General features: G+C 43.8%; 1 protein-coding gene and 1 pseudogene across 4 annotated transcripts in view; both read left to right on the forward strand.

The window, feature by feature from the left end:
• The window catches only part of LOC103816204 (cell surface hyaluronidase-like), a 43,262-nt pseudogene extending 38,376 nt beyond the window's left edge, over positions 1-4,886 (forward strand).
• The window catches only part of CEMIP (cell migration inducing hyaluronidase 1), a 99,616-nt gene that overhangs the window by 38,800 nt on the left and 37,856 nt on the right, over positions 1-22,960 (forward strand). The window contains exons 1-9 of one of the 4 annotated variants that reach the window (XM_030228265.2): positions 5,576-5,714; positions 11,884-11,991; positions 14,879-15,031; positions 15,704-15,842; positions 16,604-16,840; positions 17,219-17,398; positions 21,303-21,373; positions 22,103-22,198; positions 22,827-22,948. In XM_030228265.2, coding sequence (XP_030084125.1) covers positions 11,916-11,991; positions 14,879-15,031; positions 15,704-15,842; positions 16,604-16,840; positions 17,219-17,398; positions 21,303-21,373; positions 22,103-22,198; positions 22,827-22,948 — 1,074 coding nt within the window. In that variant the 5' untranslated portion in view covers positions 5,576-5,714; positions 11,884-11,915. Of the gene's footprint in view, positions 1-5,575; positions 5,715-11,883; positions 11,992-14,878; positions 15,032-15,703; positions 15,843-16,603; positions 16,841-17,218; positions 17,399-21,302; positions 21,374-22,102; positions 22,199-22,826; positions 22,949-22,960 lie in introns of those variants that run through there. The other 3 variants (XM_050978365.1, XM_018913904.3, XM_009089982.4) reach the window with 3 other exon arrangements.

Consider the following 22,960-nt stretch of genomic DNA (forward strand, 5'->3'; position numbering starts at 1 on the left):
TGACCCCATATTGCATTCAGCATCCTCTGACATCTTGCAGAAGTCACTTTTCAATACTTGGCTCCCACATTTAGTCTGGCCTTGTATTCCCTGGAGACATACATGTTCCAGAGTGATGGGATGTGAACTTCCTGGTCCTGCAGGCTTTGGAAAACTGTGTGCACAGCAGTCTTGTGTATCCTGGGTTCAGTGTTCTGACAGCCTGACCTTGCTGTGCTGTTGCTCTCCTTGGTGGAGGTTCTGTTCTCTCAGCATGGGCTGTCCCCAGGATGTTGGGAGGATTCACCAGTGCCAGGCTGCTCAGAGAGCTTTTGGCTTTCTAAAAGTAAAAACCATGGCACATCTCAAGATGTGTAACCTGGGGAAGGAGTTCTTGCTGTAGGAAAGGAGAAGAGCAAGAGCTATTTCTGCTACAACTTCGAGGCACTGGGACAGGCTTTCCAAGAAGGAATAGTTTGGTTTGGATATTTACATTTTCAGGGAAAACAACAAAAAAGAAGCATGTGGGATTTCTGTTCCCCTGTCTGCTGTCTCAGCACCTCTCCCTTGCTCCAAGGGCAAATCTGCTTTGCCCAGTGACAGTAATTTTCCCCACATGAAAGGAAACTGTATTAAGGCTGAACTAAGCATTTTACTCTCAGGATTCTTGGCTTCCTATATGTGTCTTACTAATCCACAGAAGATGCTGATGACCTCATTGCTCATGGTTTTGTACCCCTTTGAGAAGGGGTTTTGCTTCCTCCTTCCACTGACCAACAATCAATGATGTCACTTCATCTGTACCAATGATACATTTAAAATTATAGGTATTTTTAAAATGCAGATATTTTCCTTGCTTGTAACTCTATGATGGAGGAGCAGGATCACAGTCTAAGGCTCCTCAGCCTGCCTCCATGTAACCTAGCTCTGCTTTTCTCATTGCAGGTAAATGGCACAGTGCTCCTGTTCACCAGCACTGGGATATTCTCCGTGGTGCTGGATGCATGCTCAGGAGCAGTCATGGTAGGCAGCACTTTGACACAGTTACCAGTGAAAACCCTGCCCTTGCAGCAACTGAAAATGTTCAAACATCCATAAAAGAGAGGTAAGAAAACTGCTGAGACTCCACTTCGTGTAGGAACCTGTGGCTGATAGACAAAGAAAGGAAAATGAGGTCATTTCATAACCAAACCTGTGCTCTGAAGAAATCTGACACAAATTAAAATGCACAAATCCCAAGCATCATCCAGATAAAAGGAGCAACATTTGTCTCCCAGGATTGTACAGATTAGAGCAGACAGAAACAGGTTTTCTAGAAAACTGGCAATTTCTTCTAAACAAGCCAGTCATTTTCCAGCATGGAGGAGATAAGATCCTTGCAATGACACTTGCACCCATCCCCATGCCCAGCCACTTCCTGGCAGCCAGTGATTCAGTTTTCCATTTTGGAAACAAGTCCATTTCTGTTTATTCTCACTAATTGTTTTTGTCTCTGGTGACAGATGAAAACCATTGGTGTGCCAGATTTTCCAGAGGGACGTTTCTTGGGTGAGCCAATGACTAGTCCTCCTTCCCTGCTGGCTCTCCTGCCTTGTGTGGGTTCTGGCAGTAGCCTGGACCATCTCTGTTTGTGTCTGTCCCACGTTCCTTGTGGTTTTCTGTGTTGCCACATAAACATGGAACAACAGAGATGGATAGATATATTCTTGGCTGCTGGCAGGAGCAGGTCAAGTAGCCAGAAAACAGACTTTCAGTCCAAGGCATTTCTGAGCAGTTCATGGCCAAAGATTTGAACACTGCTGAGTTATTACATCTGCAATTCTGCCCAGGAGTGTGTGCAGGTATCAGATGTGCATGAAGGGATGCATAGCCATGCAATGTCTGTACACTCAGTTTGTTTTCCTGGTGAGATTTTGCAGTGAGGCATTCAGCTAAATGTGACCACTTGTGCCTGCAATTCCCTGCAGGAACAACTCACTGGGGGCTGAAGGGACATGTGTGAGGACCAAAGGCAGGTTGAGGATTGACTGAGAATCAGGACCAGCAGGATGTAGATGGTTTCAGAGTCTCAGCTCTCCCATAAGTCAGAGATGCACTCACAGTCATTTGGGCTTGTTTTGATTCCATGTGAAGCACAGGTTTAACCTAGGACCATTTAAATGGAGATTTAAACCTGGGAGAGCTTTCATGGGATTGAAATTAAGGGGATTTAGGTGTTCTTAAAGTCAAACATGCTCCCACACACTTTTCTGTATTGGATCTTAAAGCTCTTGAAGATCCTTAATGAAGGAATATTTTGCAGTCATGCAGTAATTACTGTTCTACTTTTCAGATCACTTGTCCTTGTATGCTCTAGAAATATCACAGACCTGCTGGGCATGTCTGAAATGTCAGTTTTTGTCAGGTTAGGTTCAGCAAAGCCTATTATCTTTCACAAGGGAGGTAAATGTATTTATTCTATCATGTTTCTTTGGCTTTTTATTGCTGTTCATGTTTCTTTGGCTTTTAATTAGGTTGGAAAGCACAGAAGAATTACTGATGTGTATCCCACCCAAAAATGTACATGCAGTTATACAGTGCTTATCAATATACTTCCCACCACAACATGCCAGTGTAACCCAGTGAAAACCTCTTGGCTTAGGGATGGTGAGAAAGAGGAAAGTTATTTCAGGAATTTCACCCCACTTTGCCAGTGAGAAGTTGCATGCTGCAAATTTTCCATCCTAAAGGGAGCTTGGTTTTCTTAAAAAAAAAAAAAAAACAAAAAAAGAAAAAAGGAGAATCATTTGATAAAGATTCCATCTCAAAAGTTCCACTGCTTTGTGAGGAAAAACAATCATAACCTGAGAAAGTTGATGAAAACAGTCTGCAGTGAAATAAGAGCTATTTATTGTTTTTGATAGAAGGATGGTGAAATCAACAGTTTGGGAGAGTCCTTATTATAATTTTACCTTGCATTGCTGCAAGAAATCCATTGGTATCACTGGTCCAGAAAATCCATGCTGGGCTTCCTACTGGAAAACTAAAGGCTGTTGAGTCCAGGTTTGGATGAATAATGTGAGTGACATGGAAATCAAGAAAACAGCCACCTAACTTGATTCAGAGTTCAGCCCCTCATGCAGAGATAGATGAAAAATTGAAAAAGTATTTCCAGCTTCTTTTTTTTGGAATGGAGGAGAGGGAGCAGATTGCAGGGGGTTGAGGACTTTCCCCCACTGCTTTACTGAAATTCATCACAATTTCTGCTTGAAATTTCAAAGCTCATTGCTATGACCATTCCAGGGGAAGACAGCACAGTCTTTACAGCAGAGGCAGAGATTTCATTTCAGTGCATGTTTGATTCCTGAGAAGCTGCTTCTTCTTTCCTCCTTTGAAAAGCCAAAGTTTGATGTTCTCTTTCTTGCTTTTGTCCTGAAACTTTTTTGTTTCATTCTTTCATCAAAGCCCTGAATACTTTTGAAAATAATTTTTTTTTTAATTAAAAAGCAATCTTTTTTTTTGCTTGCTTTACCAAACTTTGTTCCCTGAACCACCTGTGCCATCCTCTTGGCTGTTTTGGGAGCTAGGTTCAGCCTCCTGCCCCAGCTGCTCCAGAGGCACAAAAAGCAGCAGGCAGGGCCAGCAGCACCCTGGGGACACTCTGGCTGGGGTTTTGTCCTGGCCCTGGTGCTGGCAGTGGGACTGGGCTGCTGCTGGCTGATCAGAAGCTGCCCCTGCTTTGCCTTTCCTAAGGGCAGGGGTGTTCACCCCTGTGCCTGCCCTGGTTTCCAGTCTGGGGAATCATGCTCTGCTCCACGAGCTTCCTCCTGCTGCTTCAGGTATTTGGACTATTTGACTTCACAGCTCCAGGACTGCTCCGTGCTGGGGGAGCTGCATTTCAGGGCAGGCTGGAGCATTTCTCCCAAGCACACATTGCTTCTGCCAAGGATAATGCAAAAAAACCCCAATCCTCCTGACCCCAGAGGGATCAGGATTTAGGGTCTTGTTTCCTGGTTTTGCTAAAACTTATTTAAATTAAAAGTGTTTACAGGAATAGTCTTGACCCAGCCAGCTGCAAATAGCCTTGGGAGTCTTTGCAATGAAAAACATAATATAAACACAAGACATTATTATTAAAATGGAAGAATACATAATGCCTTTGTACTTTGGGACAGCAGAGGACCAGAGCAGAGTCAACATGAGGGATAGTTAAGGCATAACAGGATGAAACAGATGTAAACTAATAAAAGAAGGATTCAAAGTGTCTAACCATTTTCAGGTAGTCAAATAAGAAAAAGTACCAGTATTATTTAAAAATAAAGAGTAAAACAATATTCCTGCTAACTGACATCTGGGTACCTGGCTTGGCTTGTTGAAATGCCAGCAGATCCATGAGGCAGCAAGTTTACAGTTTCAGTGAGGCTCTCTCCCACTTCCCTCCACTTTCTCTCTTCTGGATGTTCTGTAATTTTAATTCAAGAAAGAAAAGAAGGGCTAAGAAATGTCCATGATGTGCGGAAGGACCCCAAGCTGTGCTGCTGGTAAGTGAACTGCCACACCCAGAGGGTCACTTCTCTCCTTGTGTCTGTTTTTCAGGGAGTTTTGCCAGGCTTGGCTATAAAGAACAAGCCAAACCATCCTGGATTAAAGTCTTTATTCATGCTGGTTATCAGAAAGCTGCTTCTCTTCAGCATTACTCTCCCTTGAAGCTGAAAGAATATCAGTGTCCTGATAATAGTGTTGAGCTGCTAAAATTTGGTTTTTCTCAGACCTGCTTGGAGCACATCCCTGCAAAGGCTGGGGTGCCCTGGGGCACTGCTGGGGAGCACCAGCCAGGCAGGGCCCAGCATCACCACCACCAAAACCTGCTGTTTTTACTAGATTGTACCAAACTGATGGTGTTCACTTGCATATTTTATAACCAATAAATATATTCTCATCTTGCCCTCTGTGGTAGAGCTTTATTTTTCAATCAGTGCCTTACAGAGCAGAACAGGAGCAGTCTGTGTGCTGCCCTTCCCTGGGGGAAGTGTTTCAACATATCTGTGATTTGGTACCAAAGGTGAGTTTTAAAGGCAGGAGCTGCTCTGTGGTAACTGTGGGACTACAAATGAAATTTGGCGTGGAAATTTAGCAATTCCAGGGAAACATAAGCAAAGGTAAGGAATTCTCCCTTCATTCCTGCTTGTATCCATTAGTGTCTGGTTTTTAAAATAGGTGTCCATCTGCTGTGCCATCTTAGGTGAACTCACCAGCCTCTGCTTGGTCAGTGTGCAGTGATCTCATGACAATGTCTTCTAATCAAACTGAGCAGAGAGCACAACAAGGAGTTGTAAATGTGTTTAATAATCAAATGATGTTTGTCTAACTGATGTGAACACTTAATTAAGGACCTACAGGAATAAAACCCAGGATAAAGTATGTGCTGCTTAGGGTGAACTCTTGTGTTCCTTTCAGGCAATGCTCGTGTTGACTTTTGGCTCCCAGTGAGGACGGAAATATTGTCAGTATTGGTGGCTAATTCTCTTTGCTTTATGTTTATGCTGCAGCTGTTTCAAGTAAAGACAAAAATACAGATCTACATGCAAAGTGAGAAAAAAACTGGTGACCTCACTGACTGCAGCTAGGCACAAAGTGACTCTGAAATGATGAAAGAGTCACTTGGGTTTGAACATGATGCTACTTGGTGACAGCAGTGAAGGGACAGGTGATTTCAGATCATCCCTGCCATTGAATAACACGGGCTGCTCAAGCAGGTAGGTGAAGGTTGTGTAACTGATGTCCTGTTGTTCCTCTGGCATTCTCAGAAATGGCCAAACAAGTTGCTACAGGGAAAGGTCAGTGCTTTGTTGGCCAGGCTTTTGCTCCCTGGTGAGTGATTGCTCTGGCATCCACACACCAGCCAGCTGACTTGTGCCTCTGAGTGGGGACTGAATGCCTGGAGTGGGACACTTGCCTCCATCACACCCATTCTGCCATGGTCCTTGGATATGGGCTGAGAGGACACCCAGAAGGTTTACAGGCAGAAAAGGGAACTGTGGCTCCATCCCCACACCAGGTGGGAGAGGTGAGAGTTGGTTTGGCCAGGGAAGAGGTCCTGGCTTGCCAGAAAGAGTGAAGAAATCAGTGATGCTGCTCAGTAAAGGTAAGATAAATCATGATGCATAGGACATCATGGGGATGAGAATGGAACAATAGCCTGAGCAGCTGGAACTGACCCTCTAGAGAGATCCCTGAAGTCCTTTGGAACTCCTGTTAATACCTAATTGTTGTGATTTCTGATGCTGTACAGGGGGAGATATGTTTGGCTCGTAAGCATAAGCCCAGCACTGGAACAAGTAGTTACAGAGCAAGCTTTTAGCTTCTTGGAGATTTATTTGATAATCTGTGACATGTCCAGACCCTGGATCCCAATAAAACTTTGCAGAGCTCTAACCCCAGGCTGAGACTAAACAATTGGCAAAGGAAGAGCCTGGTGAAGGAAGGAGAGGAATGTGCCTAAACCTCTGAAAAATCTCTATTCCTCCTCCCGCCCCAGAAGGAGAGCAAATGGCAAATGTCCTGGAGAGGAAGGCGTGGAGTCGTGACGAGCCAGATGCAAACAGTGAAGTACCACAAAAGCAAAAAGAAAAATATTTACATCCTGATGCAGTTATTTGGGTAGTTAAAAGCAGCAGTTTGAAGAGGATTCAGGATGCTGTGATCCTCTTCAGCCACAGCACTCACTTTCCTTACCTTGGGAGGGAAAAGAGCCCTCTGACCAGGGACGCTCTGCAGAGGGTACTGTTCCTCCAGGGACTGCAGGGACATTCACAGGGATGTTTGCAGAGGCTGCTGCTAACTTGGCACACACCTGGAGCCCGTGTGAATGAAGCTGTGGGGTAAGTGCTGCATGGGCTTTGTGTTGGAAGGAAGCTGCTCTATTCCTCCTGGGGTTTCCTGAGGGTATCCACGCATGTGCTGGGGTCCCCAGGGACTGTGTGTGTCCTCACAGCTAATCCAGGTGTGTCCAGCACATCTGTGCATTTGGGGTACGTGGCCTTTCTGGTCATCCCCAGGGCATTTCTGCAGTGGCAGAGTTTGGCTGGCAGCAGGCACAGCAGAGTCAGTGCACCCCGAGCCTCAGCAAATGGGGCTCAGCCTCCCACTCCTTTGGTGCTTTGAAAGCTTCATGTGGTGGAGGAGGGTTTGATTCAGTGAAATGCTGAGCACTTCGAAAGCATGTGAAATTGGGACTCAGTCAGCCTCAGATGGGTGGAGTGATGGGAATTGCAAATGATTTTCTTTAAACAGAGCCAAAAATTGCTTCCTTTCCTCTTCAAAGTCTGTAAGCCTCTGGAAAAAAAAAAAAAAAAAAAAAAAAAGAAACAGTAAATTCTTCAAAAAAGTATAGCTTTAAAGCCCCTACTTTCCCCCTTTTATTTCTGTCTCAAAATAGCTTGCCAATATTGTAACAAATTAGCAAACACCTTCTTTTTCTTTAATTTATTCATTGTAAAAATTTCCTCTAACTTCTGCTTCTTATTCAGAATCTATTTTTATGGACATAAGGAACCAAGGAATTTGCAGTGATGTTTATACAGAATATGTGAGCAGAACCTTCTTGTTGAGAAAGTTATTAGATAAATTTATAAGAAAGCAAGGTTCACTGGGAAAACAGTTAGAATGTTGCTTTTGACTCCAGTATTGATTCATTGAGAATTAAAGTCTGTTCCTGAGTTTAATCCTCCTCCTCTTGCTAGTAAAAACGAGCAGCTGATGTGTGGGTGGCAAGCTGAAGAAAGAGATGTGGAGCAGAGGCAGCTATGCCCTGCCATGCTCTGGGACTGAGCAGCATTTCCATTAGCAATCCCAGAAATTCGTGTGTTTATTTTCTGAAGGCTTTAGCTGTGCCTGTGGCTGGGTGTGTGAAAATCCCCTCTGTATGTCACTGTAGCGAGGGCTGGCGTGTTCTCAGGTCAGAAAAGCAAACGTGCACCTCAAATCCATCTTCCCAGCTGGGGCTAAAATGCAAAATTCCACGAGCAGGGCGAGGGGACCTGCTGCTGTGCAGTGTCAGCAAGAAGGGAGCAGAGGCGTGAATTCAACAGCTCCTCCCTCTCTCAGGATCAGCTCCCTAATCGGGGTTGGCCTCCCTGCATATGCATGGGGAAAGATGCAGCAAGGCTTCAGACCAGAAACTGCTGCAGCCTCAGCATCAGCAGTGGCTGTGGGAGGGTCTGGGCTTGGTGCACCATGGCCTTGGCACTGACCCCTCAGGGTCTCTGAGAGCATCTCCCTTGCAGAGAAGGCCCCTGGGGCACTTTAGTGTTTGCTAGGAATTCACTCCCCATCAGGTAAAAGGCTTCTTTTCCCTGTGAGCCTTCCCTGTTCTCTGGGCATGGTGCTGGATCCCCACTTTGCCCCCAGGCAGGTTGGTGGTCTCTTTCACTGGGCAGTAGCAGCAACAGAAGACACATGTTTGCTGCCCCTGTTCGACATCTTCTTCAGGAGAGATCAGGTAGCTGCTGCTTTTTTCCAGTCCTTGCCTCATTTTTAATGGTTTGTGAATGATCCCACTATGCCCTGCTTGACATACTGAAAGGAGCTGTCTCCAGCAGATGCTGAAGGTGCATCCTCCAAAGAGCGTCAGGTCAGGCCAAAAAAGCACTTCTGAGCACCCAGTATTGGGAGTAACTTTAAAAAATTTTGTTGCCAGGTTTGGGTGGTTGGCCCAGAGCTGTGCAAGGGGGTGAGTCATGATGTGCATTTCTGAATGACCCCGGGAAGCTCCGCTCTGACCCCTCAGATTCAGGGTGTCTGTGTGACCCCACCATGGGAGGCTCCAGCTTCCTCAGAGCTTTTCTTTACTGTTTTGTTCTCAGGATTGTCCTCAGTGTGCTGCCTCCAGCATTAAACCATGGGGAGGGCTGGAAGGGATTCCTCTCTGCAGTGTGCTTTCTAGTACAGCAGCGCTGCTGACACCTGGTACAGCCAGCTGAAGACTGATGGTTTCCTGCATCCACTTTTAGCATTGTCCGCTGCTATTGTTCACTTTTTGGAAAGGTTCAGCAGCTGGGAATCATTTCAGAGAGTCTGCCTTGCCAGATCCAAGGATCTGAGTCCCTCTTGCCATTGCCAGGCAGCTTTTAATGGCTAGATATAAAAGCTTTTCTCACCCAAGAGAGAAGTCCCAGATGGTATTTGAGAAAGGCTGGAGATGTGAGGCTTAGGCAGCCACTTGCACGGCCCTTGTGCTCTGAGAGCCCGAGTCTGCAGGGAGATTTGTTGACACTGGTGGTTACATCAGAGCTGGAGCCTGCTCAAGGATGTGTGGCTGTATCCCCTCAGCTCCCAGCTGAGCCAGGAAAGCGCTGCCTGGCAGGAGATAACTGCTCCTGAGCCTGCTCCTGCATCACAGAGACCAGGGGAGTCACTATCTCTTCCTCCTCTTATAGTGAACAATCAAACCAGACATGCCACTGCTTGGACCCAGTATTTGGGGAAGATGCTGAATGGAGAGGTTTGGAAGGAAAATTCCTGAGATTATCCTGCAAGCAGCATTTTTCCAGCCCGGTGTTAGTCAGAGCTGAATCAGAGAGATCCTCTTGGCCCTCTTGGCTCCCAGCCTTTCCAACCCAAGTGCCAGTTAATACTAACACTGCAGTGAACTCGGGCTCGCTGTGAGCTGAATCAAACACCCTGCCTCAGCCACAAAATAAGCAGGATATTCTTTGGACTGGGTCAGATCAGACACTGTGAAAACATCGGAGCCCTGGCACACAGCTGATGCCTCTGAAAATGACATGTCTTCCCAGTGTCTGATTGCTTGTTTTGAGCTCTGCTGATGAGGATGGATGCAATCAGGGAAGCAGTCCCTGGTGAGCAACAAGGGATATAAAATCAGAAGCCATATTCCACAACCTGATGGTGAGTACTGTTTAGTTCCTGGCTCTAAAGAAAGCAAAGGCTGAGAAATTTCTTGATGTAGTCTCCTACCTGTTTGCTACAGGTCTATGTCAGAGGTAAGGTTTCAGAAAAACTCCTTTGAGCTTTTAATGGGCCAGAACAAAAACATTTCTTTGCTACCTACACAGCAATAGGAGAGCAAATGCATGCCACTGTCAAAAAAAACAGTCCCTTCTTTTTATTCCTGTGAAACCTTATATCATCTGAGTATATTTTATGACCAAACCTCACTGGTTGCAATCTGGCTTTATGGAGCACTAACACACAGTTGTGTCCACACTGTGAGAAATGCTGTTTATCTGCAATGACCATCCTGTGGCATTACCTCTTGTTTAGTTCTTCCTCAATCATTCCAGCAGAGCCTAACGACTGGGTCTGCAGATCAGGCTCTGTAATAATCACTAATAAATCCTGGCATTTTAATGGTGACTGCTGTACTTTGGGTGTACCTCTAATAATGTTTCTTTGAAAGAGCTCTGGTTTATCCAAAGCTGATGGTTAATGCTGTTAAAATGTCAGACACGTGCAGCCTGGTTCTGGCACAAATTCCACGGCGGCGGCGCTGCTCTCTGATAATGTGCATCATTCCAAGTTATGGCACTGCTAAGTGCATTCCTCTCTTCCACTGCTCTCTAACAGCATTTCAGCACCTGATAGACTCCACCAAGCCCGAGTCTCTGCTGTTTCCAGAGCTCAGGGCTGTCAAATACACTCTACCAAGGCAAACAAACATTTCCCTGGCAAAATATTTCCTGTAAAATCTGCTCCTAGTGCTATTTTTACTGCAATCATTGGATTACATGTGTTTTGAACCTGTCATTGTACTTGGAGCTGTGGCACCTTTATGAACAGTACAGATGTGTTTTACATATACACTACCAAATTTGCTCCAGAATAAATCCTGGCTTCTTCCATTCTCTTTCTTGTGTTTTTGTTGTTGTTTTTGTTGTTGTTTTTGTTGTTGTTTAACAAGTGACATGGAAAATAGCATTTGCTTTTGACCTAAAGAAATTGGGGTACCCTGGAATTGTTTTTCAGTGTTTTTTTTGTGTGTTGAACTAAACTGTGTGATGCATACATTTATCCAGTATCAGCAGTGGGATGTGACATGACAGCTACAAATAAATGTCTTTGATATTCCCCAGACACTGGCTTATATGATAAAACCTAAAGACTCCAAGGACTACATGTGAATTTTAAACAGTGCCTTATGAATACAGAAGTGGGTGTCCTTGCCTCCCTGTGAATACACATGTCAATAAATTGTCATGAGCCCGGGGCAGAGCTGCAGAATCAATCACTGGAGACCAGAGAGAATCACATTAATTCTAACTTTGACTTTCATGACACTGCTTGTTTGTTTTTGCTGGGGGTTGGCTACGGAAGAAACAAAAACAACATTAGGTAGACTGGTTTCAAAAGCAGCTTTTGGTTTTGCAAGAAAATTCTGAGCTGGCACACTACACAGACAATATTTTCTCAGATCTGAAATCTAAGAAACTGCATGCTTCAGGTTGGAAGTGTGAGTGCAGTTTATCTGGGGGTTACACAGAACACCACTGCTAAAAATGTGCGGGTGTTTCGGGGGGAGAGAGGTGCCGCCGAGAGGTTACTCCACGAAAATGTGTCACTCTGCAAACGCCCTCTCTGCTGTGTTTCATTACTTTCTAGCACATGTGAATATGCAGCCCTGGAGAGTCCTGACACTGGATGTGTTTATGCCACATTCCTAAGGCGTTTTTGGTTACAGCTGGTGGCTGCTCTCTGAGTGTCTATTTGGATTCCCGAGTGGGTTGATCCTAAACCAAACAAAGGGTGAGGAGCTGCCCATGGCTCCTTGCTCTGTTCAGGCTGCTCCTGAATCAGTGCAAAGGTGTTTTCACCCTCTTCTTCTTTCTCTCTCTTTTTTTTTTTGGTGCAGTGAATGAGCTGAGAAAAAAAAAATAGTGACATTTTCTTGATATTCTTTTTTCACAGTTGTCCATACAGAGGATTGAAGATCCTGAAGAATGGCTCTACCTACCTCCAAGTGTCTGGCTGGAAGTTTGGGGTTTTTTCTGTTCATAGTCTCTTCAGTAAGCACAGGTAAGTTTTCTTGCCACGGGGAAAAAGGACATGGTTCGTAATGCTATTTTTAATAGGTTTAAACTGACCAGCTTTTCACTCTTTGTATAAAAAGAGTCAAGGAAAGAGTGAAAAACCTCAGGAGGAAACCAGTTTTCTGGTGTGCCAATATACCCAGTCAAGGGCAGCTGGAGTGGCAAAGGCTGAAATTTCTGAGCAGGTGAAAGTGCCCTCAGCAATGCCTCAGACTCTGCCACACATCCTTAAACCAAACACAAACCCAACAAACTGCCACAAAGAAATAGCAAAAGAAACCTCAGGTCTAATAGCTGTGGCTGAGGGAGGTGAAGGCAAGCATTCTCTTGCATTTCTCAAGCCCAGATGTGGAAAGCAAAAAGCTCTGGCCTGGGACACCCCTGTCCCTTGGGTTTTGTGTCTTCCAAGCTGTTTTTTTACTAAGCATTTTAGGGAAGGGGGAAAGGGGAACTTGATTTACATATTCTGTATAGAGCTAGTTTGGAGGTTTGTATTTGTTTGGAACAAAGAGACCATATGTCTTGCCCCAAACACTGCAGCTGCATGAAGCAACCTCTCATTGTCATGCTCAGGCCCTTTTGGTCAAGAAGCAAACATTCAGTTAATTCCTTGTGCTGGGTAGAATTTGCACTTTTATTCAAAAAATGACAATGAAGGCAGTAATCAAGCTGTCAAGGTAACTGGACCAGCTGGCAGAAGATGCTCAGCCTGATGGTGGCATTGGCACAGCAGATGCTGGTGATGTGCAAAGTTCCTGCTACAAATTGGTTAATGAAATTGGGAATTTGGGTCCTCTGCTTCTGGTTTGTTGACTTTTGCTGTTTGTCATCCCAAACACCAGCCTAAATTCCTCTTGATTTCCCCTTAGGCTTCCCTGTATGCCTCTCTGTTTCAAAGCCATGAGCTTGGGGGCACAAGTCATCTTTTGAGAGTGCAGGAAGCTCCTTTCATAGTAGCATATTCAAGTAAATGGAAAAGTGAATAAAATTTTATCCTTTACATTTGAATTGATAATTAAGTTTTAATTGATAAATTATACCTTTACATTTGAATTGATTCTCTTGGTTTTATATCACTTCTCATCATGAGCAAATTTTTTCTATTATCCTTATTCTCAAGGAAATAACAGATCTTTTTAAAAAAAAAATGTTGTCAATGTGTTGCACTTTATTTGAACATCTATTTACAATGCAAGCCCCATTCCCTGTCTGAAACATTTATCTTTTCTAACTTTTATTAATTCTGTGTGGCTTCTGGTAGGAACCCAGAAACACCTCCTCATATTTCTCAATTACTGTAAATCAGAGGGAGTGCCTCTGACAATATTAATGCAATTCCAGCTTCCAGCTGGCACAGTGGTATCAAAACCAGGTCCTGGATGTTTATCTGTATCTGACTTGCAGCCTGGTAGATTATTGTCCCTCTCTGATTTACTTCATGTACATGGGAAAAGTTTGCAGAGAGACAGGTCTATGCAGCCCACGGGAAACATCCCTCACTCACCTTGAAAATTGAGATTTATTTGGGCTCTGGAGACTTTAAAGCCAGGGCTGGTCCAATTCTATTGTTTTCTTAAGATATGAAGCTGATGGAGGAATGTGAGGGCAAACTGAATGCAGATGGACAGATTTTGTTTTTGTTGCAGTGGAATTACAGATGTCCTTCAAGTTCCACAGTGGCAGCACAAAACAACTGCCTGTTGACTGCACCAGTAGCAGGAAATGTTTCCTTGCTTGGATGCACATCACTGTCCTTTCCATTACCTGGAGGCATTAGTACCTGTGGGGCAAAACCCACCCAACTTTTCTATACCAAGTTTCAGAGACATAACCCTGCTGAGGTCAAGGTGTTTATCCCATGCCCATCATCACTGATTTGTTGGTCCTGTACTTTTCTCCATGGTGCTTTTGTTTCAAGGGACAAAAATTGTAGAGCTGGTGAGAACTCCCAGCCCTTTCTGAAGGCAAAGGGCTCATTGTTCAAACTTCCACTGACCTCAGCTTCCGAGGATTAGAAAGGGTTCTATCCCTCAGAAAATATGCATCACACTTGAGACTCTCACTCACAGTGTTGTTGATTACAGTAAGACATATCATATTTGTTGATTAGAGGCTCACATATCAACTGAGGTTGTACCAGGGAAATATTTTATCTGAAATAAATAGTTGCAACGTGAGACTCTTGCATGTGGTATGAGAGCTGTTCAGACTAACACGTCATGGCAGCCCATCATCAAACTGGTGTGTGGAGACTGCAAATGTGTGATCCCAAAGTGAATGAATCCTAATTGCCTCTGCCTGGAAAAGCTCACAAACCCAGACACACTTGTGAGGTTCCTGGTGCTCTCTGTTACTGGATGTGCTGGTAATTGCTTGGTGCTTGGTGTTTCCATGTTAGTTTGGTCTCTTTTTTTATCTCCAGGGAAAATATATAATGCAAACATATTTTAACATTTTTATATTAAACAAAGCAGGTTCTTGGGGGCATTTTTAAAGGTAATAGTTTTATCTTTTTATCAACACTTTCCCTGGGCTTTGTGTATAGATGGTATGAACAGAGCTACATGTCACTGCAGGAAGGGCTCAGTGAAAGTCCCTCTTCAGTAGTTTTCTAGAAACTGCATCCCCTGCAAGGCTCCTTTGCTTTGGGTTTTTCCATTCTTCCAGAAAACAGAAAACCATACAGCTCAAGCTGTTGTTTGTTTTCTTTTGGTCGTGACCCACATGTGCCCTGGTGCACTGAGGTATTGCTGTGTTCCAGGGAGTGAGCCAAGAGGCTGATGCTGAAGGATACTGTAAAGATGCCCAGGTGCAGAGCTTCCTGTCTCCCTCCAGACAAGCACTGATTGTCCTCTCTCTCCATCTTTGCCCAGCAGAAGCAGCTGTCACATGTCCTGACAGAGAGCCCGAGTTAGAAGTCTGGAACCCGGGTCACAACGAAGAAAACCGCGTTGAAATCCGCAAGGGCAGGAAGCTGCTGCTCTCTTCTTCTGCCACTGTGCACTCCATCCACATCACTGATGGAGGTAAAACCTGCTGCTGCCAAGGCTGCCTGCACTCTGCTCTCCACTGGGACTGTTTAAATCCCTGGGGATTGTGCTGGGAGAGCTTCTTGCTTCTTGCTGAGAAGGGGGTGGTGACTGGGCAAGCCCAGCTTTACCTCAGTACAGGGCTGGGTGGCAGCTGAGGTGCTGAGATTCTTTAGCCATTGTGACCAGGGTAATTGCTGTTCTGTCTGAGAATTTACACAAGTAGCTCAGTGTAATTACCAGTTCTACTTCTGCAAACTTCTGCTTCAAAAACATTTCTTTTACCAAACCGCTTGCCTGACAGCATCAAACTGCAGTAGTTGTGTTATCAGGGCCTCAGGACAGGGCAGATGCTTATACCCCTCTTTGTCTCCAAGGACAGAGCCATAGTGTTGCTGGCATGAATAGCTTTCATTCATCTTAACTCTAGATTTCTGTCTCAGTTTTGAATGGGTCCTCTTCCATGTAAATCTTATTTGCACTCTTCAGAACCTGGACTGAATAGAAACCAATGTTTTCAGGATTTGTATTGAGAGATGTTTTGGGGTGTATGAAGAGAATTTTTCAAAAACTGAGATGACAGCTCAGCACTGGGCTTAGCACAATGATACCACAACCTCACATGAGCTGCTGGGTGATAAAGCAAATATCATAACCTTTTCTGCTTAGGAAAACTGGTGATCAAAGACGATGTGCAGCCCATCACTCTACGCACAAGACACATACTCATTGAAAATGATGGAGAGCTGCACATTGGCAGTGAGCTGTGCCCTTACCAAGGCAATGTGGCCATCATCTTATATGGGCGGTATGTATGCATGATAAAATACTACCTTAGAACTTTCTGGCATCTCTCTTCCATGTCAGGGAATGAAAATGTTCCTTAAAATGACATGTTCTCAGGTGTACTTATCATCAGTGCTCTGGGGAAAGTTCAGTAACTTTTAAAACAACTTAAACGGCCCACAAAAATTGATGCAGGTTTGGGATTTTTTCTCTTCTACTGGATATGAACACTGGGGTGTTTGGGCATGCTAGAGAATCAGTATGCACCTTCCCACAACTCAAACTGATTTTCCAGAATAGGCTTAAATCCTGAGGAGTTGTTTTTGTCTAAAAGTTCTCCTCTCTAAACCTCCTTTCTTTCCATATGGGAGTTGTGAACTGAAGGATAATATGTTTATGTCTTGCAGATTGGTACAGGATCTCTTAAAATTTCAAGGATGCTAAATTAATATTTAATAACCACTGGACCTCTTAGCTCCTGGTTAGGGTCTTGCCTGTCTCCAGAATTCAAAACCACAGATATGCCATTCAGTCTGGGCTCCAGGCCTCCTCTGGCCTGGATATAATGAATATAGCATGCATAAGCTATGTTCCCAATTGCTTTTAGTCCTTGGTAGCTGCTACTATTTTTTTAAATGGGCAGCTCCTGATTCTTGGAATACCTGAAAGAAATGCACAGCACACTTTGAGCCTTCTCTCCTTGGGTCTCAGCAGCACAAGGAGAGAGGTTCCTTGACTCAGAACAAACCCAAACCTGGTCCCTTTCCTCCCTCCCTGCTTTAGAGCGGATGACGGCAGCCAGCCAAATCCTTACTTTGGACGGAAGTACCTTGGAGTCAGCAAAGGTGGCACTCTTGAGATCCATGGGAAGAAAAAGCTGTCCTGGACTTTCTTAAACAAGACTCTCCATCCTGGTGGCATGGAAGAAGGTGGATATTACTTTGAGAGGAGCTGGGGCCACCGAGGTGTCATTGTCCATGTTATTGACCCAAAGACAGGGGCAGTGGTCCATTCAGATCGGTGAGTGACCCTCTGGCTGCCTGGATATGATGATCGTGGGGAACAGGCTGGGGACAGCATCTCAGCAAGCTCAAACACACACATTCCAGCATCTTGTTTAAATGGGTGCAATTGCATGTCTGTGCAATTCCTCCTAGACCAGCCATCTCCAAAACCTCAGAGTGAGCAGAGTTACACCTTGCAGTTTGTCAATTAGAGTTTAATCAATTTGGCTTAACAGAACCCCCTAACACACCCTGCTAGACAAGTGCTTTTGCAGCAGGGTAATACACAGTGAGCAATACAAAAGAGTACTTTCTTTAGAGCACTTGCTTTTCAGTACATAAAGGTGTGGTGAATGCTGCAGTAAATGTTTATGGGTGTTTTGGATCATTTCAGGTTTGATACCTACAGAGCAAAAGAGGAAAGTGTCCGCCTGGCTCAGTATTTGGGGAGAGTTGCAAATGGCATGATCCTGTCGGTGGCAGTGAATGATGAAGGATCCAGAAACTTGGATGACTTGGCCAGGAAAGCAATGACCAAACTGGGCAGCAAGCATTTCCTCCACCTTGGGTTTAGGTATGTGCCAGTCCTGCCAGTTCTCCCTGCACAGAGGCTTTATTATGTTCCTGAGATGTCCAAATAGTTCCACTCTTTCAAAGTCACAAAGTTCTTTCACATGGGAAAAAAAAAAAAAAAAAAAAAAAAAAAGGGAAACATCTCAATGTGCAGTTTTAGCAGGCAATTAGATAGTTTCAGATGCACTCAGAGTCTATATTGGGTATTTTTATTAGCAGATTGAGGAATAGCATATGATTCACATTAAAAAAGATGGTTTTCCAAGATATTGTTCCCACAGGTTGCTTATTCCAATATATTTTCAAGCCATCCCCCAAAGATTTAGGAAGCACATTCATACACACAGAGAGGATTAGATGGGCTGAGCATGAAGGAGAGCACAATAATTGCTGTGCAGCCCTGGCTACATACATACAGACACACATACATTCCTCTGCTTGTCCAATCCAGGTCTGGGGACTTGTGCAGCACTGAAATTTAGCAAACAAGGATTTATGGTGTGGACTGTAAATATTTCTGTGGCCAAAGCAGTGTCTGTGTTGGCACACAGACTGTTGAGAATATTTGCTATTTACCCAACTGTAGCCATTATATTTTCTGTGTTTATCTGAATTTATGTAGGTTTTTTTATGAGGCACTGAGAGGGTGTCTGCAGAACACACACACGCACAAAATCTGCCTTGTAGGGAGAAGGGTTTCAATACAGTAGTTTGTGGAAAGAGACATCTGTCAGCTGGGCACACACAGATGGAGAAAGATCTGGGGTGGCTGATGGAGAGGTTGTGTCAAAAGTTACAGGGGGCTCCTGGGAACCAGACAACACATTTCAAAGAATCAACAAGGAGGGCAGAAATGGTCTCCAAAGCCAGGCTGTCTCCACCACTGCAATTCTTGCTCTCAAACTTAGACCCCATATCAGAGCCAGTAGCCTGCTGGGTGTTTTTTCAAATGCTGGAATTAGGGAAAGAGAACATGATTTTTGAATCATTATTATGATTATACTTTTCCCCCCAATGATGCTACAGGAAGGAATGGATAATTTTTGCATATGTTTATAAAACTAAATTGCACTTGATTTTCTTAGGCTGCTGTGGTGTTTTAATGCAAGCTTCTCATCATGTTGCCATCAATGTTCATAATGGAAATACTGCAGAAATTCATCCATGGAAGTGTGACTTTCAATGTTGCTATTGTTTGCAATCAAAAGGCTAATCCTTGCCATGCCGTTATCTGAAACACCACAAAATTGCATTCCATGAATTATAGAGACGTGGATAAATAATGAGGTAGTAATTGGCCAACACTGTCTTCCACCAGCATACTGCTGTGTGGAAAAATATCTGGTGCATTATTTAAAAGAACATATTTTTAGGAGCGTTCTCAGAGTTCATCAATTCTCAAAAACCACATTATCTGGATGGCAGCTGGGGCCAGACTTAGGAAGGCAGTTTGATGGCACAGTGGAACACAGGCAGCTTTGGGTGTACCCAAGCTTTTCCTCTAAAGCAAATGGAACTTCCACTTCAGTGTAACAAGATTTAGATATAGTGCTTTACATTTCAGATACATCTATAGCTATGAATAAGGATGTATGCACTTGACAGGTGCTTTTGGAAATTTTTTTTTCAGTATCTTAGAAAGAAATGCTCAGAATGAGAAAATTACACACGTGTGTACACATTTTACCCTCTGTGGCCATGGCAGGCTCTGACTGAGCAGAGCAGATGGATTTTTATTTCTAACATGCCTGTCACCACTCCCTGCCCAGCACTGGGGTTTGCTGGCTGCTCCTGCTGAATCCTGGCTGTCAAATCTTCTCAGCTCCTGACGATGGCTGGGGCTGGCCATGGGCATCCCTGGGAAAATAAGAGTGTAATTCAGTCATAGATTGTGTTGGTTTCTGGAGGGGGTGTTGGTGGGGGTTAATGGGCAAATTCCTGTCCATCTCCACTTGCTCAGTATCCAGCCAGATTGTAAAGTTGTGCAACTCCCCCTTGCTGTAGCAGAGCCGATGCACAATGCTGATTTATTCAGAATTGTTTATGTGCTCCTGGAATCTCTTTTAATTGCCTGTTTGCTGAGTCCAGAACATTCATTAGGAATGAAAGGAAAATCTTGCATTCCTCTCCTATTGTTTTCCTTCTGAAAAGTGTGTTTACTCTTTCAGTGTGAGCCATTTTTTCCCCCTTTTACTAATAGATGAAGAGAAAGCCTATTTGCACTTGATGACATAGTTATTCTCTTTGGAATTCCACACAAATATCTCCTGCTTGGCTCTGGACTTTCTGGTCGCTTCATTTCATGCAGCCCAAACAGATTGCATGTGTCCTTATGTGTCAGGGTTGAACGACTTTAAAACTATTTTTAGTGGTAAAATAACTGGGAGAAACAAGTATTTTAACACATGAAATGGGGCCAAACCTTGAGTTGCAGAAGTGAATAACTCCTTAGTCTTTAAAATTTTTTTTGAGATAATTTTTGAGGCATCATAATTTTTTGTCGTTTGTTTCAAATTTGGTTTACCAAAATAATAACAATAACAAAAAAATCTATCCTGACTGCTGAGTGATAAAGTGTCCTTCCTGCTCCCATCCCCCTTCTCTCCCTGGATGGAGATCACAGCCTGTCAGAGCCTTCAGCAATTGGCACAAAGGCAAATTTTCCAGCAGGAGCATCTGGCTCACTGGCAGGCTCCCGAGGCAGTGGTGCTGGCAGCTCCCACCCAGCCTGGCCAGGGCTGGGGCTGAGGACACACTGCTGGGACAGTGTCCCCTTGAGCAGCTGTGTCCACCAGGGCCATGGCACAGCCTGGGCTGCACCAGAGCTCACCCCGAGCCTGCCCCTGCTGCCCCCAGAGCAGCAAACCCCAGCAAACCCCAGCTCGTGATCTGGGTGTGCCTTCGTGGCTCTCTGGATATGTCTGGATGTGTTTTGTTCTGGAGTTCCAGACCAGAGTGGTTTGGAAGTTCACTTGCACCAATGTAAGGTGACCTGCAAGGCTCCTGATGCAATTGAAATGACCAAATATTTATAACTATAGAGACATGACCTAATCCATGGGAGTTTTTGGTAATTCAGGACAGTCTCCCTACCACCCTAAAAGCATATTTTTTATTCTCTTACTCATTAAGAGCAGATATGCCTGAACTACTTCTACTTTGAAGATAAAAATTCCCCCTGACCCCTCCTAATTGGGCTCACCCCCAAGGTTGGGAGGCACTTTAGTCCCTGTCTCCATTGTTTTCTCATCCTCCAGGGTGGCTGAACCCACTTGATCAAAAACCATCAGATGATAATGAACTGAACTCTGACTTGGGATCAGGTTTGAATAGACAACTCAGAGCTGTAAACCTTTATCCTTGTTCAATGTTCAGTGTTCAAAGAAGGAAACCAGATATGCAGAGACTATCTAAGAATTTTTACTGTCCTTTGCCAGCCAGTCTGTCTATTAGAAATTCTCATGGGTCATTCCAAAGACAATTGTCATATACAGGGTTTCAGCATGAGCTAAATTTATTTAAGCAGAAGTGGTTTCTTTTCATATTCCTCAGTGTATACACATGAACACACACACAGAAGATTTAGATTTAGGCTCCCCAAGGAGTTGCCAGTGTCTCTTGGGTCTGTCATACACAAGTTTCTTCAAACATTCATTTAAAAAACAAACACACTTGTTACAGGCATGTTTTAAGTGGCGATTTGTCTTCAAATTTGCTTCTCTTCTGATTTATTTACTGAAGAAATATAGAGTGTTAAGATAATATTAATTTTAACTACACTGCCTGTGACACTAATGAGACTGTTTTGGATGTGGTGCCTCTGAGAAATTTAGGGACATTGGGCTATAAGAAATATGCATCTCATACTTGACATTACTTGATCATTTCTCATTTTCATTTTCCAGGCACCCATGGAGTTTTATTACCATTAAAGGAAATCCCTCCTCTTCTGTTGAAGACCACATTGAATATCAAGGTATTCAATGCACAAAATGCTGTCTTGATGTGATGTCTGGGAGTTACTGGAGTTATAGCTGAGATTAATTTGGTCAATGGTGTTTTTACTTCCCACTGCATTGCATCAAAGCTATGAGCAATTGGTGGTTTGACACATTAAATTGAATGCTCTTTTTATATATTGCTTCTTCCCACTAATGCATCTGAAGCAGCTGAGTGAGGGATAGCTTAGGCTATCCAAACCTTTAGCTAAAAGGTGAGATCCTGCACCAGTGTAAATCCTTTTAACAAAAGTGAGCTCAGACACTGCCTCTCTTAAGACACAAATCTGTGGAACAGACCCAGTTCACACCAGCTGAACATTTAATCAGTGTATCCTGAATTAGTAGCCTCAAGTCCTCCTATGAACACTGTTGAGTCTCTGTCTTCTCATGACATGAATAACACAGCTTGGTACAACATGAAATAAAAATAGTAATAAATGACAAATAATTGTGGGCTTTATCCTCTCTTGATTTTTGAAGATTTTTCTTCCTCATTATCCATGCAATTACAAAAATGTCTGAAGCCTCATTGTAAGATTAGTAATTTTTTCTGGAAGTTGTGCAGAACTAATTTTGAATAATGTAGTAAAAGTAAGCAAATATGCACAGGTACAATTAAGTTTTTACTCTTGTCAATTAAATAAAATTCAATGATTTTACCAATTGATTTCAATGATCGTACCAATGTTTTGTTTTTTTAACAGGTCACAAAGGTTCAGCCGTGGCCAAAGTATTCAAACTATTCAAAGCTGAGAATGGAGAACATTTTAACGTCTCTTCAGCCAGCGAGTGGGTTCAAGGTGAGGGGTCTGAGGGCTATTTCACTTGGTGCTAGACAGCTGACAAATAGAGTGAATCATCCTTTTTCCTGCAATCCTTTTCCATTTGGGAAGAGTGGACTTGCTAGCTGTTATTTATGTCATCACTAAACCAATTCATGAACACTCACAGATTCTTCCCCCAGTTGTCTCTAGGACCCTCTGAATAACTGGGATCCTTTTTCCTTTTCTGCTCTGGGTATGAAATTCCATCTCCTATGAGATGGAGAAGAGATCACACACAACTCTTCTTTTCACTGCACAGTCATCATGCCCATATTTCAGACAACACACAGTAGCTGGTGCAACTTGATCTGAAGATCAGAGATGGCAGCTAAGGCAGACACAGATCCAAAATCTGTATCTATTAATAATGCTTACAGTGCACACGCCAATTAAGAAGCTTTTAATAACTCTGCTCCCCCTGGCTGGTTGCACTTCACAGCATCATTAAAAGTGGCTGACAGAGTGGCAGGAAGAGGCATGAATCAGATCATCAGTGAAGAAACTTGTGAATGATATCCGAGATCATATTCATGCTTCGTGCATTTCTGCTGCACTCATTAAGCTTGACTTTCAAATGACTGTACTTGTTTGCACTTGTCTCCAGATGTAGAATGGACAGAGTGGTTTGAGAAGCCTGACAAAGCGAGATCTAAGGACATGGAGAAGCTGTCTGACTTCAAAGCTGCTCATCCTGACAAAATCTGCAGGCAGCCCATTGACATCCAGGTAGGCAGGCTT

This window comes from Serinus canaria, chromosome 10 (assembly GCF_022539315.1).
Source record: "Serinus canaria isolate serCan28SL12 chromosome 10, serCan2020, whole genome shotgun sequence".
Classification (NCBI taxonomy): domain Eukaryota; kingdom Metazoa; phylum Chordata; class Aves; order Passeriformes; family Fringillidae; genus Serinus; species Serinus canaria.